The sequence below is a fragment of the Alexandromys fortis genome, unplaced genomic scaffold, assembly GCF_014885135.2.
Source record: "Alexandromys fortis isolate MF-2015 unplaced genomic scaffold, M_Fortis_MF-2015_v1.1 scaffold_27, whole genome shotgun sequence".
NCBI classification, from domain to species: Eukaryota; Metazoa; Chordata; class Mammalia; order Rodentia; family Cricetidae; genus Alexandromys; species Alexandromys fortis.
In genome coordinates, this window is record NW_026067952.1 from 288,190 (window position 1) to 302,784 (window position 14,595).

Genomic DNA, 14,595 nt, shown 5'->3' on the forward strand with positions numbered 1-14,595 from the left:
TGGTTTTGTTTTTGTTTATACATTGCCCAGTTAGATTGCCCATGAGGCCACAAGAAAGAAAAGACTTTTTGTTATTTATAGTTAAGCAAGAGAGGAAGAGAAAACAAACATACTACAAAAATTAATAAAATGACAGGAATCCATACACACCATTTATAAGGACTCTGAATATTTTTATTTTATACTTATTTATTTTTGCTTTTTTGAGACGGGGTCTCTCTGTGTAGCCTTGACTGTCCTAGAACTCACACTGCAGAATAGGCTAGCCTTGAACTCACAGAGACCTACCTGTTTCTGCCTCCTGAGTGCTGGAATTACAAGAACTCTGAATATGAATGGTCTCAATTTCCTATCAGTACACACAGATACCTGATTTTTTACAAAGATGCCAAAATCACACTGTGAAAAGGAGATCTTAAACAAACGTTATAGTAGAACTGGACTTCATGTAGAAGAATAAAACTAAATCCTTATCTTTCAGCCAGGCATGGCTGTCATGATTAGAGTCAGTTGTCAACTTAACACAAACCTAGAATCACCATAGATGAAACCTAACTGAAGAATCAGACTGGTCTATAAGGCATTTTCTTTTTTCTTTGTGAGCCAGGGACTCATTACGCAGCCTTGCTGGCCTAGAACTTGCCGTGTAGACCAGCTGGCCTTGAACTCACAAAGCTGTGTGAGAATTAAAGGGGTGCACCAGGCCCAGCTAAGGCGTTTTCTTAGTTGCTAATTGATAAGGAGAGCCCCACCGCTGTGGACCTCGTCATTCCTAAGCAGATGGGCATGGGCTATATAAAAAGCTAGGTGAAAAAGTCAGTGAGTACTGCCTTGATTTCCCCCAATAATGGATTGTTACATGGAAGTATAAGCCAAATAAAACCTTTCCTGTTCAGCCTGGAGGCCCATGCCTTTGATCCCAGCACTTGGGAGGCAGAAGCAGGTATATCTCTGAGTTCTAGGCCAGCCTGGTCTAGAGTGAATTCCAGGATAGCCAGGGCTACACAGAGAAACCCTGTCTCACAAAACAAAAATAAAATAAAACCTTTCCTCATGTTGCTCATCACAGCAACAGAAAGCAAACTAGATGAGAAATAGGTATGGGGGACTGGAGAGATGGCTCAGAGGTCCTAAGTTCAACTCCCAGCAAACACATGGTAGCTCACAACCAACTATAATGAGATCTGGTGCCCTCTTCTGGCCTGCAGGCATACATCCAAGCAGAACACTGTGCACATAATAAATAGATAGGTAGGTAGGTAGGTAGGTAGGTAGGTAGGTAGGTAGGTAGGTAGATAGATAGATAGATAGACAGACAGACAGATAAATAAATAAGTAAATGTTTTAGGAAAGTGGGGGGGGGGGTGGCCTGAAGAGATGGCTCAGCAGTTAAGAGCGCTGGCTGCTCTTCTAGAGGTCCTGATTCAATTCACAGCAACCACATGGTGGCTCACAACCATCTACAATGGGATTTCCTGTCATGCAGGCATACATGCAAATAGAGCACTCATATACATTAAATGCATTAAAAAAAAAAACTTTTAAAAAAAAGGGGGGGAGCAGAGCTGTTGCTGCAATGGACCTGATCATGTTGTTTAGGTGAAAGATTATAGAAATGTGTGGGACTTCGGACTGGAAAAGTCATACGCTCAGAGCTTAATCTGGGAGATGAACAGTGCTGAGAGAAATGCAGACATGGGATTTTGAAATCTCAGAGGAAAACAAGGACCCTATAAAGAATGTTCACAGTATATAATGTATTATTCTGTGAAGGTCTTTCTATCTTCACTGGGTCAATAGATGCTGCTCATCAGCTGGGCCTGAAGAAAATCAGTTGTTACCAGCATCACCAAGGTGAGATCTTCTGGGAAGTATTGTCAGCACTCAGAAACTGTGATCCAGAGGGAGCTAAGGCTGCATCTCAGGCTGACAGCCAAACCTGGTAACGTGTAAGACGGTATTGGTTTTGTTGCTACAAAATACACTATGTGATAGGGTGAGGAACCCTGAAGAAGAAAATGCCAGGAGAGACGACCACCAAGCATAGTGGCAGGTGTGACGTAGAGCCAGCCTGAGCCAACTAGACAAGCTATGTGTGCCACACCTGGTAAACTGGAGAGGTGGAACTGCCCGAGCCTTTTGGAGCCCAGAAGATCATGAGTGATCCCAGATGCTGGATACTGAACTACAGAAAATGGGTATACGCTGCTAGGCTTTTGTTTTACTGTAATCTGATTGTGTCTTTCTTGGAATTTAAAAAAAAAAAAAATACATAACTTGTTTTTGATTTTACAGAACTCACAATTAAGAGTGTTGGGAGTTTTTAAAAGTTGTAGAACTTTTTGGGGGAGGAGAGTGAGACAGGGTTTCTCTGTAGCTTTGGAGCCTGTCCTAGAACTAGCTCTTGAGACCAGGCTAGCCTCAAACTCACAGAGATTTTGCCTCTGCCTCCCAAGTGCTGGGACTAAAGGCGTGCACCACTACCACCTGGCTGATTGTGGAAGTTTTAAAGTTGTATTTATATGTGTAAAGTATTTAAATACAATATGAACACAGATAATATTAGAATTTAAAGATTTAATTGGGAATGTGGGTGTGGGGAAAAGGGAGAGGAGGTGTAGGGGGTTGGTTAACCAAAAAGTAAAGGTGTGTGAAAAAGTCTAGTGGAAACCCACTACTTTGTAAGCTAATTAAAGACTGTAATTTTTGTTTATTTTTTCAAGACAGGGTTTCTCTGGGTAACCCTGGCTGTCCTGGAACTTGCTCTGTAGACCAGGCTGGCCTCGAACTCAGAGATCCACCTGCCTCTGCCTCTCAAATGAAGACCATAAATTTTTTTTAAAAGCATTTTTATTTTTTTTAATATTTATTTATTATGTATACAATATTCTGTCTGTGTATATGCCTGCAGGCCAGAAGAGGGCACCAGACCTCATTACAGATGGTTCTAAGCCACCATGTGGTTTTTTGCAACACATAGAAAATTCCAGTCAAATTGGAACCTGAAACTTCCTTCCGCTGACTAGATTTCATAGTGCCTGAAGGGGCTATGCAGGCCACTGAGGGAGGAATGTCATCAATAGCATTACCCAGAAGTTAACTTTGAAAGCTACAATATAGGCCCTCCAAGCAAGATGTACCCATGGTTGCAATAGAGTCAAATGCTTGAGGCCTGCTCTACTGGAATAAATTCATGCCTGGGTCTGTAAACCTGCAGAAAAGCCTATGGCTTGGGAGGTCACAGGCCCCAGGAAGGAGCCTACCTCTACTGCTTTGCTAATGGATATATAAACTGCCTTCTACTTATGTTCACCATACATCAGTGCTGCTCACAACCTTTACCATAAAATCTTTCGGCAGTGGATAACAGTTAATGAAGAAACTAACAAATGGTCAACGTGCAAAGAAAAAACTGCAGTAAGTGCTCATACCTAAAACAGGACATCTACATCATTCCCCTAAGAGCACGGAAGGGCATTAATTAGGAAGAATTTAGGAGCAGGGAATAGGAAGGATGCTGTGAAATGCTGTCCTCTAGGTGTAGCACAGCCACAGCACCTGTTGCTACCTGCACAAGATAAAGCTAGCAAGATCAGCCAGTCTTCCAACAGGAAGCACTAACTGGACGTCACGTGTTACCAAAAAAGAGAGAGAACACGAAAATGGGAGGGAGACCTGTTGAGAAGCACTAGGCTGGGGTGGCTCTGGAGCAGTTATCGAAATAGATTGTATACACATGTGCAGTTGTCAAATAATAAATAAAAGATATTCTAAAAAAATTTAAACTATTTCTTTGAGGATTAGAGCAACAGATCGGCAGTTAAGAATACATACTGCTGCTGGGCACAGTGGCACATGGCTTTAATCTCAGCACTTGAGAGGCATCGGCAGGCAGATCTCTGAGTTTGCGGCCAACCTGGTCTGCAAAGCGAGTTCAGGAGAGCCAGGACAGTTACACAGAGAAACCCTGTCTGGAAACAATAAACAAAAGTTATAGTCTTTAATTAGCTTACAAGGTATTGGGTCTCCATAAGAGTTTTTCATACACCTTAAATTTGGTTAACCTACTCCCTTTGCTGTTACACAGAGAAACTCATCTCGAGAAATGCGGGGAGGGGGAAAACAAACACGCTATTCTATCAGAGGATCCTAATTCAGTTCCTGGCACCCAGGTCAGAAGGTTCAGGCACATGCAATCATGTACACAGATACAATCTCATACATATAACTTAAAGATAACAGAAACAGACAGGAGGTGATGCTAGCACTCAGGAAGTAGAGCAGATAGACCTCTGTGAGTTCAAGACCAGAACTGGGCTACAGAGAGTTCTAGGTCAGCCCAGGCTACACAAATAAATCATCTCAGAAAACGCAGGCAGGCAGGCAGGCAGGCAGGCAGGAAGGAAGGAAGGAAGGAAGGTTGGTTGGTTTAAAAGCCATTCAAAAAAAAAAAAATCACCTCATCATAGTTGGTATCATTCAGATCCTCATCATCATCGTCAGCTGCCTGGTTTTTCTTCATCTGGTCCCCCACAGTTCTCTTCCCTGGTGGGGCATGGCGATCATCCACAGGATCGTTTGCATCCCGGGCAGGCCCAATATCTGACCGAGTGGTGAAGCCAGTGGCACTGAAGGGAGCCCAAAGACATCATTATTTGAGTGACCTGATCCTATGCTTCCTTCTGATCACTGTTTAGTGGCGTCACTTCTCACGCTTCTGGGAGCCTCCAAAGATTCTAGTACTAAGGAAGTGCTTATCCAATACTGGTCTTCTTTGTTTGCTTTTAACCGACAATGAGTAGGTAAGAGAAAGCTTCCTTCACCCCAAGGTGTCTCCATTTCTCCTCCACATCACTGCCCAGGCCTTCAGAAGTCCCTCCTCTCCAGTTCTGACCTCGCATTTCCAATTGCCTGTTGAGCACGACCTCTCCACTTTCATCCAGGCCCAAACTGAGTTTCCTTTTATGCACTCTGCAGCTGTTCCAGGATGATCAGCCATTTAACAGCCATTCCGTAAGAGACACTACACAATCATCTTTCTCCCTTTTGAGTTCTCTCCATCCTGTGCATACCCAAATTGCTCAAGACCACAACTCCTGCCACAGCCAGAAATCTGTTTAACATCCCTGCCCCCAATCTACTCCGCTTCAGCCCTCAATATAGCACAGCCAGGTGGTGGTGCACACCTTTAATATCAGCACTTGGGAGACAGAGGCAGGCAGATCTCTGTGAGTTCGAGGACAGCTTGATCTATAGAGCAAGTTCCAGGACAGCCAAGGGTACATAAAGAAGCCCTTTCTTGAAAAACCAAACCAAACAAAGATTAAAAATAAAAAGTAGCTGATAAACTATGGGAGCTCCGTTCTTCTTGAGGTCAACCCCACTATTCTGGATTCCTTTCTTTTCTGGCCTCACTGAAACTGATCTTTTCCTCTTGAATTTATTTTTACTTATGTGTATGTGTGTGAAACTGTGTGTTTATACACACCACATGCATGCAGGTGCCTGTGGAAGTCAGAAGAAGTTACCAGAGCCTTTGGAACTAGAGTTACAAGCTGTGAGTCACGTAATGCGGGTGCTGGCAATGGAACTCAAGTCCTCTACAAAAGTAGCAAGTGTTCTAACTGCTGAGCCACCTCAGTCTACTCCCTTCTATCTTTATTAAAGATGTTGAGCAAGGCGCTGGAATCAACCCAGGGCTGTGGCATGGTACACCTGGCTACACCTCCAGCTGCCTTTTAAAACTTTTTGTTATTTATTTATTTAGTGTGTGTGACCTGGCACGGGTGTAGAGGTCAGACGACAACATCAACATCAGAGAATCAGTTTGCCCCTTTTACCATGTGGATTCTGGGGATCAAACTCAGGCTTGACAGAGCCTTTACCCACTGAGCAAACTCAACAGCTACATACTTGCCTTTTTATTCGACTTTCTGTTTGTTTTTTGAGACAGGGTTTCTCTGTATAGCCTTGACAATCCTCAAACTTGCTCTGTGCTGGGATTAAAGGCGTGCACCACCACCCCGTGGCACAAATTCCACTTTTCTTTACTTCTCCCAAATCTGACACTTCAAAATCCTCTTTGTAAACCTGACTAAAATGCTACACTGCTGGGTATCTCTTGATTTCTGTTCCTCTTTGTGTGCTTATTTATACAAACAACAAACCACTTCTAGGGAATTCAGGTCATCTGACGACGGGTGTGAACACTCCCCTTCTAAATACTATTACCAAGAGAGACTTACATCTAATCAAATGCATAAATAAAGGAGTAGGACAAACGCTATTCATTCACCCAATGCCCTTTGGTTGGTAGGCATAGGCCATCCTGGTTCCGAGAGATGAGAATTTTAACAGGTGACCTATAGGCCACACGTCCTAAAGGAAAAAGATGCTTAGGAATAAAGGGGTAGCACTCTCCTACTATACACAGCAGACTAAGTGCTCCTTACAGCCAACTTGCTTCATGCATATTACTTCGAACACCAAAACACTGAGGCTCAAACTCCTGCGTAATCCCTGAAATATGAGTCACATCTCAGGGTGGCAGTTAGACCTCATGGACCCGCTTATTCTGACAAAAAAGGCCACTGTGTCTGGCAGGCATTATACCGGACTATGTGGCGAAGAACGTTAATTTTGTTTTTGTTTTGAGACAAGGTTTCAAGTAACCCTGGCTGTCTCGGAACTCGCAAGGTAGACCTAGCTATCTTGAGAATTGCTAAGTAGATCAGACTGGTCTCTAACTCAAAGATACTAAATACCCCCACCACCCCCACTGCGCCCTGCCTCCCAGGCACTTTTTTGTTGTTATTGTTGTTGTTGTTGTTTGTTTTGTTTTGAGATGCTGGTCTCTCTCCGTAGCCCTAGTGGTCACTAGTATAGTTCTCAATAGGCCTAACGCGAGCTACCACCCGTCCTGGTACAAGTTCCGCCCACTGCCTTACCCCCGGCCCAGCCCAGGTACGTAGCCGAGGGGCGCGGGCATGCCCAGGAAAGGCTTTTTCTTCTTGTTCATGGTGGTGTTGTTGAGCCAAGGAGCAGGTACGCGGCAAAAGGCACAGAATCCTCCCGGTGTCGCAGCTGGAAGAGATGCAAGCACTACGTCGCCCGCGCCCCGGAAGTAGAGAGTGAGGGCGAGACAAGCCCCGCCCACTCAGAGCCTCAGCGGAAGTCAAAGATGTGGGTTTGCAAGGCATTTCCGGTCGTGGCGGTCGGGTGGGTTTGCTGTGGGAAGACGAGCACGCGTGCGCGCGCAAGGCACTAACTCTCAGCGCAGAGGGCCGTGTAGGCGGGCCCAAGGGTCACGCGTTCAGTTGCAGTGCCAGGAACGGTACGCGGCCTGAGCCCAACATTTAACATAAATGCTCAGGAACGTCCCGGTGCAGGCTGGACCACGAACCCGCCTGGCCTTAGAAGACTAATTGAGCGAACGTAACCAGGACTTCCGACTTGTCTGGCTGTACTGTGGGGCCACCGACCGTCGAGAGACTGCGGGCCAGCGTCACAAGCTTGGGAGTGATTGTGTGCCCAGTGACCTGAGTGGACGCGCACCACTGTACTCTACACAGATATTTTCTGCCTCTGTGCAACTCTACCTGCAAGACAATGTCAGTCCCTCCTGTTGGGTAATAATAGCCTCAGGTCAGACTGTTCTGGGCAATAACCCCAAGCTATAAAGAATTGCCTAGATACAGGGACAGTGGGCTCTACCTGCAGAAGCAGTTTGCCAGGGGTTTGGAAAACAACCCTGCCCCCAGTTAAATCCCAAAAATAGCTGTAACTTCCTGGTAGCTACTAAATGTGTGTGTGTGTCTGTCTGCCCCGGCCTCTTTAATCCGGTGCAATGGTTGGGGCCCCTCAGTGTCTGAATAAAGCAGCCTCAACCTGTTGAAATAGAATCTGCCTCTTTGCCCTACTTTTCTTACACCACCCACACCTGGGGAGAGCATCAGGCTCTAGGGGCAGACAGAAAAAACTGCAAGTTGCTGTGGCCTACACGCTATGCTGGACCAGGCAACCAGATTTCTGCGTCAAATGCCTTTTAGTGGGGTACTGACCCAACCATTCTTGCCTCAAGTTCTTAGGAACAGGATTGACTCCGAACACTGAACCCCTGGGAACTGAGCCTGATTTAGGGGCTCAACAGAGAGGCGTAGTACTGCTTGGGGTTCAAAGCAAAATGGCCCGCAGGCGAGTCAGCTAGTGTCTCTGGGAAGTGGGTCTAAGAAAAGAGAATGCTCCAGTAAAGAATGAGCAAATGGGGCTGGAGATACAATCCAGTGATTAAGAGCACTTCTCTTTTTTATTTTATTTTAATTTTTTTGGCAGAGGGTTCACCCACATGGCAGCTCACAGCTGACCATAACCCCAGTGGCAGGGAACCTATGTATGCTTCTGGGCACCAGGTATGTGCATGGTGCACAGACGTATACATTCGGGCAAAATGTTCATAAAATTTTCGAAAGGGATGAATAAGGACACACGGGTGTTGGGGAGAGATTGATCCGGTCCTGGGCTGGACACGGTAAGTAAAAGGCCACAGGTGTGGTGAGGGCCCCCACCGTTACCACACCGAGGGGGACCGACAGTTCCTCGCTTGCCAACTACAAAGACCCTCCAGTACACTGCAGAAGAGGCTTGTCCGTGGAGTCGTACCCAGGTGCGCAAGGACGCCTTTTGCCCTGGCGGACACCCTCAGCATTCGCAGCCCCGCGCGCCGCCGATACACCTCCGAGCTCCCGGAGCGCGCCTTGCGCCCAGGGCTGGGCGGCAGGTGCTTTGCCGCGCAGACTCCCGGGCCCCAGAGACCGGCTCGGGCTCGGCCGGCTCCAGCGGGTGGGGACGCTGTGCGCGTTGCCCATCGGCCGCATTGGCCGCCTAGTACTCCGCGAGGGGCGTGTACCCGAGCCGCGTACTGGCGGGCTCCATGTTCACCGAGCTGAGGTCAAAGCTGAGCCCCCCGCGAGCTCGCGCCGGGGCTATGCGTACAGGCTTCGGGGAGCGCCCGGATGTGGACGGTGAGCTGGGATGCACCCAGGAGCAGGAATATCGTGGGCGGTTGGGTAGGAGCGGGAGGGGTACGGGGCCCAAGAAGAGCACTGGGGCTGGACTCAGAGGGTTTACGGGGGCGGCCACCACGGGAAAGTCTTTGTCCAACATTAGGGGGGCAGAAGGGCTGCGGTCAGTCTCAGGCCCTGGCTTGGGGTGGCGATGACTGGCAGGAGCTTCTTCACAAAGCTGACACCACGCTCTGATCACCCTTTACTTCACACAGAGAAAACCCTCCCCAAACCCTAACGTTGGGGCAGAGAGGCATATAATTCAGAGGTTGATATTGGGGAAAACAGACCCTGACCCAGGGCAGAGAGGAAAAGAGGCGGGGCCTGGGCAGCCCTGACAGGTGCGACTGGCTGTGGCTGACGTTAGACTGGTTTCCCTTATGAGATGCATTCTAGCCCTAGTCCAGGGAAGGCCCTGAAAAGCCCTCAGACTACAAAGCCTATTATTCCCTGGACTTTGCTCCCTTAGAATAAGTCTTACAGTACTACAGGCTGCCTCAGAGTGGTGGCCACACGCTTCTTAAGCCCGCCTTCTTTCTTCTATTGGCTTGCAGTTACCACATAGAGTCATCTGTCCATATAAAGTGTTTATGGGTGCTTTCTGTGCACCAAGACCTGGGCAAGCCTTAGGAATCCAGACATTGGTCGTCCCCAGACTCATGTCAGTAGTAATTCCTATAAATGACTAAAACTCATTAACAAATGCAATGAATTAGTGGGGAAGAAGGTCCTCGGTACATCTGTGCTGACCAGTCTAGTCCCAGCTGGCATTCACACTCGTTGTTCTGGGGTAGGCTATGCAGGAGCCACGTGGAAGAGAAATCAAGTATGTGTCTGGCAAGTTCCTGTTGTCAGGAACTTTCCCCAAAGTTCAAACTTTGTTGTCAGTGAGTCATAGTTAGTGACTGTTGAAGACAAAATGTGTGTATACACCCTGGTCCTGAATGACTTGTGGGAGGCTTATGTGTCAGCCTAAGCAAGACAAGGGCAAAGCAAGTCAGGGCAACCCTGACGGCTCCCCTGGCTTGGGAAGTGCATCCTCTAATCGAAGCACCCTTAGAGGCAGAGTGAGCTATCAGCTGATAAAGGTAAAGGCATGTCCACTTTATCTTCTGAAAGAAGTCTTGAAGACAACTCTTGCACATTTTCTTCCGCCTCAGGGGCTTGAGATTGCCCCAGAGGAGAAATTACCCATTCATTGGTAGAGAAAAGATTTACTTGTCAGGAAGATGGCTCACAGGAGAGGAGCCTACCCCTGACCACTCTGACTAGGAATCCCTGCATACAGCCACTGCCCATTTCAGCTTCTGCCAGACCCTCCTAGAGCACACAGTGTCGGCTGAGAACATACCCTGCTACCTGCCTCGGACACCAGGCACCAGCCTCACCTGGCATGACTCCCGTAGCCAGAGGGCATCCAGCAGCAGGCCAATCAAGCTCCTTCAACAGCCGGGCTCAGAGATCCCCCAGGTACCTACCTACCTCACCTAATCTTAGCCCTTGCTCTCAATTTTGATCACCTTCATTCTGCTGACCTTTCCTCCCCACCTGCAGGCCCGGCTATACTCTGATCACTATGGCTTGTACCATACAAGCCCTTCCCTGGGTGGCCTGACGAGGCCAGTGGTCTTGTGGAGCCAGCAGGATGTTTGCAAGTGGCTCAAGAAGCATTGTCCTCACAACTACCTCGTCTATGTCGAGGCATTCTCCCAGCATGCCATCACTGGTATGGTGGGTCATGGGTTAGGGAGGACCAGGGTGCTTGAGAGAGAGAGAGAGAGCCTCCACCTCACTTGGTCCGCTTTGTCTCCACCTGTATCCTCTGAATCAGCCCCTTTTCTGTGCCTCTGTTGTGTGTGTGTCTCTCTGCCTCTCCCACTCTCTCTGCTCTGTTTTTAATGCTTCTTTGATTGGCCTCTATCTTTTGATCAGTCTTGTTTTTCTCTCTGCCTTTCTCCCTTTAAGAACCCCTGAATATCTGCTCTGCTTTCTTAGTCTTCGGTGTTTTGTTTTATCTTGATGGAGAATCTATCAAGTGGCCTGTCTGCCTAGCCTCTGTTTGCCTCACTGCCTTCTTCCTTCTTTCTCCCTAGGCCGAGCTCTGCTTAGACTGAATGCAGATAAACTACAGAGAATGGGGTTGACCCAAGAGGCCCAGAGGCAGGAGGTGCTACAGCAGGTGCTCCACCTGCAAGTGCGCGAGGAGGGGCGGAGCCTGCAGCTGCTCAGCCAAGGTGAGGGTGTAGGATGACTATTCTGACCATAGAAGGGTGGCTGGGGGCATCTGGTAAGGACCATCCTGGGGTGTTACCAGAAATCCAACTCTCCCTCCTATCCATCCCACAGCTTCCTTCGGAAACATGTCCTAGCTGCTGCCTAGTCTTGGACCCCAGACCCCAACACTGTGACCAGAGCCCACAGCCAAGGATGAGGCAGAGCTGGCCCTACAGCCCCTTTGGATCCTGCAAGATACCCTAGTGGCTCAACTTAGCCCAGTGAACAGGGAGGGGACAGGACTGCCAGCTCCAGGTTCTTCTGGAGAGGCACTATAGTTTCTGTCCTCTGGCTGGGTGGGTGGTTGCTGCCTGCTTGAAGACCCTTCTTCTGGAATCCAAGCCCAGGTCCACCCCCTGGTGCTGCTGGCAGCAAACAGGGCAGCTGCCTGGAGCAAGCGTGGGGTTTGAATGTCCCCAGACTCCCAGGGAGTCTGTTTTATTTATGCTCCCCCCAACATGTGACCATCCCCCACCCTCTGAGTCCTGAGTCCTCCCCTTAAAGTGTTTTCCCCAGGCACGTCCAGGTCAGCCACACAGCAGGACAAGTTTTCTTGACTCTCTTTTCAGGTGTATTCCTTCCCTAACCCTCTCAGAGTACAGCAGGCCCAACCTGTTGTCCACAGGGATGGTCACCAGCCCAGCTAGGTAGGATGCCATGTGTGTCACTCGGTGACTATGAGATTTCAGCATGTCCTATCCACTCATGAGAACTGAAGTTGAGAGAGGTCCAAGATGCTCAAGCTCCAAAGTCAGTGTGTGGTACAGCACAGATTCCAGTGCTGTACAGGTGGTTCCATGCGTAGCCCGCCAGTTCAGCAATGTTCTCAACCTTACCTTTGAAGAAGTCTTGCTTTTAAGCATCTTCCCTATTCTCTGGCTCTTAGAGACCACCTTGAAGAAACGTGTGTACATACACGCACACCTCTCTACAGCTTTCCCAAGAAAACCTGTATAATTTTTCCAAGAAAATTATGGAGGGCTGTTCCTCTCAGGTGTCACCAGACACCTGAACAACTCTTCCTTGAGTATTTGGGCGGTAGAGCTGCCAGGGAAGAGGGATAGCAAGGATGTCCCTGGCAGCTCCCTCTCAGTCTGCCATCTGCTAACTCTCCCAGGGACCCTAAAATCTCAGGGACAGTTGAGGCTTGGCCTCCAGTCCCCTCTGTGTGCCAGAAGCTGGCCTCAATTCAAGGTTGCTCATTATTGTTAATTTAGGCCACTGACCTGGCATCTCCCATCCTGTACGCCTTCCACCCATGGGAGGGCCACCTTGTTTTGTCTGCCTGCTTTTAGAATTCCCCAGTCCTTGTTCCTGCAACCAGAGCGCGCTCTCTCTCTCTCTCTCTCTCTCTCTCTCTCTCTCTCTCTCTCTCTCTCTGCCCCCTTTCTCTCTCCTCTGTCTTTTCTACCCTATGCTCCTGTCCTGTCTTCTTTGGTTTTTTGGTCACCTTTTTATACTATGACCAAAAAAAAAAAAAAATCAGAAATAAATCTGGTTCTGAAATGCCACCAGGTGTTGGATCTCTGAGGCGCAAAGGGGTGTCTAGGACAATGCCTATAGATAGAACCACTAGAGGGCAGTAGTGTTACATTCTGGAGACCTACCTGGTAACTCCAGGACACCTCTTAGCGTAGAGGTGGATGTTACCCCAGTTGGGGACACCATAGCCTGGGTACATGGAATGAGGCTCTCTGGAGCTGATGTAACAGTGGGTTCATGTTGGTTCATGGTCTGAGAGTGAAGCTTGGACATGGTTTGTGACCCAGGCCTAGCTTTGATTCCCAGCACAGAAACAGGGGTCCTCTAAAAGTAGAGAAGAATCCTTATCTATTGTATTTGTCTGATATTCCTGGGCTCAAGCTGCATCACTAATCTATTTCTGTGATCACTCTCTTCAGACTCTTACATATCCCCTTTAAATTTAGGGTCCACTTGGGTAATCCAGACAGATCTCAAGAACTTCAGTCACATCTAAAAAGACTCTTCCCCCCCTCCCCCATATAAAATATCACTACAGGTTTAGGAATTTAACACTGTCATCTGTTGGGGCTCACTTTTCAGCCAGGCCTGACAGCCCTGACATACATAACACATGAAGCACACATCCTGAACACAATGATCAGACATGAAAATAGGAACACAGAGGCATGAGCCACAAACACAGTGACACCACAGCTCGCAGACATGCCTGAATACATACAAGCACACTTTCATCTTTCTTTGTTTTTTTTTTTTTTTTTTTTCGAGACGGTGTTTCTCTGTGCAGCTTTGGAGCCTGTTCTGGCACTAGGTCTGTAGGCCAGGTTGGTCTCTGCGTCCCGAGTGCTGGGATTAAAGGCACATGCCACCACCGCCTGGTTCACATTTGCATATTTGGTCACAATGATACCTACAAAGATTTATAACATCCCCATATGCACAGATATACTTACTCAAGGACACAGATACTAATGCATAATCCCCCACTAACACAAACACACAAGACATAGTATACCACGTGATGCAAATAAGCACACTATGGTGCAGAATGACTTGGCACCTAGATACACACAAAAGTCAGTTACAGCGAGCTGGGACTGGAGAGATAACACAGTGGTTAAAAGCACTTGCTGCTCTTGCAGTGGTTGAGTTCCCAGCATCTGCTTCAGGCAGCTCACAATTGCCTGTAACTCTAACTTCAGGGTATCTGATGTCCTCTTCTGGCCTCTGTGCGCACACACACACACACACACACACACACACACACAACACACACAAATGTTTAAAAATCAGCCCTTTAAATCCTGACACATAGTTACACATGGATGTTCATAGCCTGGATATATTATACACACCCCACACACCCTGACATCTAGTGCCCTGAATACTAAACACAGGGGAGCATCAGCTTTACCTAGAAGGAGACATGCAGATATATCATGGCATTATGATGCCTACACACGACTGCCACCTGACACACATGGTCACTTAGACACATACTAATCTGTGAGTACTGGCATATCACACTTGTGAACACTCAGATTTATACAGGGAAAGCTGATGACCTTGAATGTACCCTGGTCTGCACGCTGACCCCATCAACACTCTGATGTTCCATACCCTGGTGAAATGGCAAGAGATGGCAAGTGCCTTTAATCCCAGCATGCGGGAGGCAGTAGCAGGCAGATCTTTGAATTTGATGCAAGCCTTGTTTACAAAGTGAGTTCCAGGCTAGCCAGGGGCTACACAGGGAGACACTGTTTCAAAAAAACAGAGG

The 14,595-nt window shown here is 47.9% G+C and overlaps 2 protein-coding genes across 2 annotated transcripts in view; one reads left to right on the plus strand and one right to left on the minus strand.

Moving 5' to 3' along the window:
* Nucleotides 1–7,135, minus strand: part of Prpf6 (pre-mRNA processing factor 6) — a 54,974-nt gene extending 47,839 nt beyond the window's left edge. The window contains exons 1-2 of the mRNA XM_050151077.1: nt 6,948–7,135; nt 4,460–4,628 (exon numbers count right to left, since the gene is read on the minus strand). Coding sequence (XP_050007034.1) covers nt 4,460–4,628; nt 6,948–7,018 — 240 coding nt within the window. The 5' untranslated portion in view covers nt 7,019–7,135. The remainder of the gene's footprint in view (nt 1–4,459; nt 4,629–6,947) is intronic.
* Nucleotides 7,136–8,802: 1,667 nt separating this feature from the next.
* Nucleotides 8,803–13,247, plus strand: Samd10 (sterile alpha motif domain containing 10). Its single transcript, XM_050151078.1, has 5 exons — nt 8,803–9,020; nt 10,351–10,532; nt 10,617–10,788; nt 11,156–11,296; nt 11,409–13,247. Exons 1-5 carry the CDS (start codon nt 8,930–8,932, stop codon nt 11,429–11,431), a joined length of 609 nt encoding a protein of 202 aa, XP_050007035.1. The 5' UTR covers nt 8,803–8,929; the 3' UTR covers nt 11,432–13,247.
* Nucleotides 13,248–14,595: the final 1,348 nt, after the last annotated feature.

Excerpts from the sequence above, each read along its gene's own strand:
- Samd10 (XM_050151078.1), top strand. The coding sequence starts at position 8,930 with ATGTTCACCGAGCTGAGGTCAAAGCTGAGCCCCCCGCGAGCTCGCGCC. Across the intron at positions 10,533-10,616 it reads CGGGCTCAGAGATCCCCCAG|GCCCGGCTATACTCTGATCA; the intron begins GTACCTACCTAC and ends CCCCACCTGCAG. Across the intron at positions 11,297-11,408 it reads CCTGCAGCTGCTCAGCCAAG|CTTCCTTCGGAAACATGTCC; the intron begins GTGAGGGTGTAG and ends TCCATCCCACAG.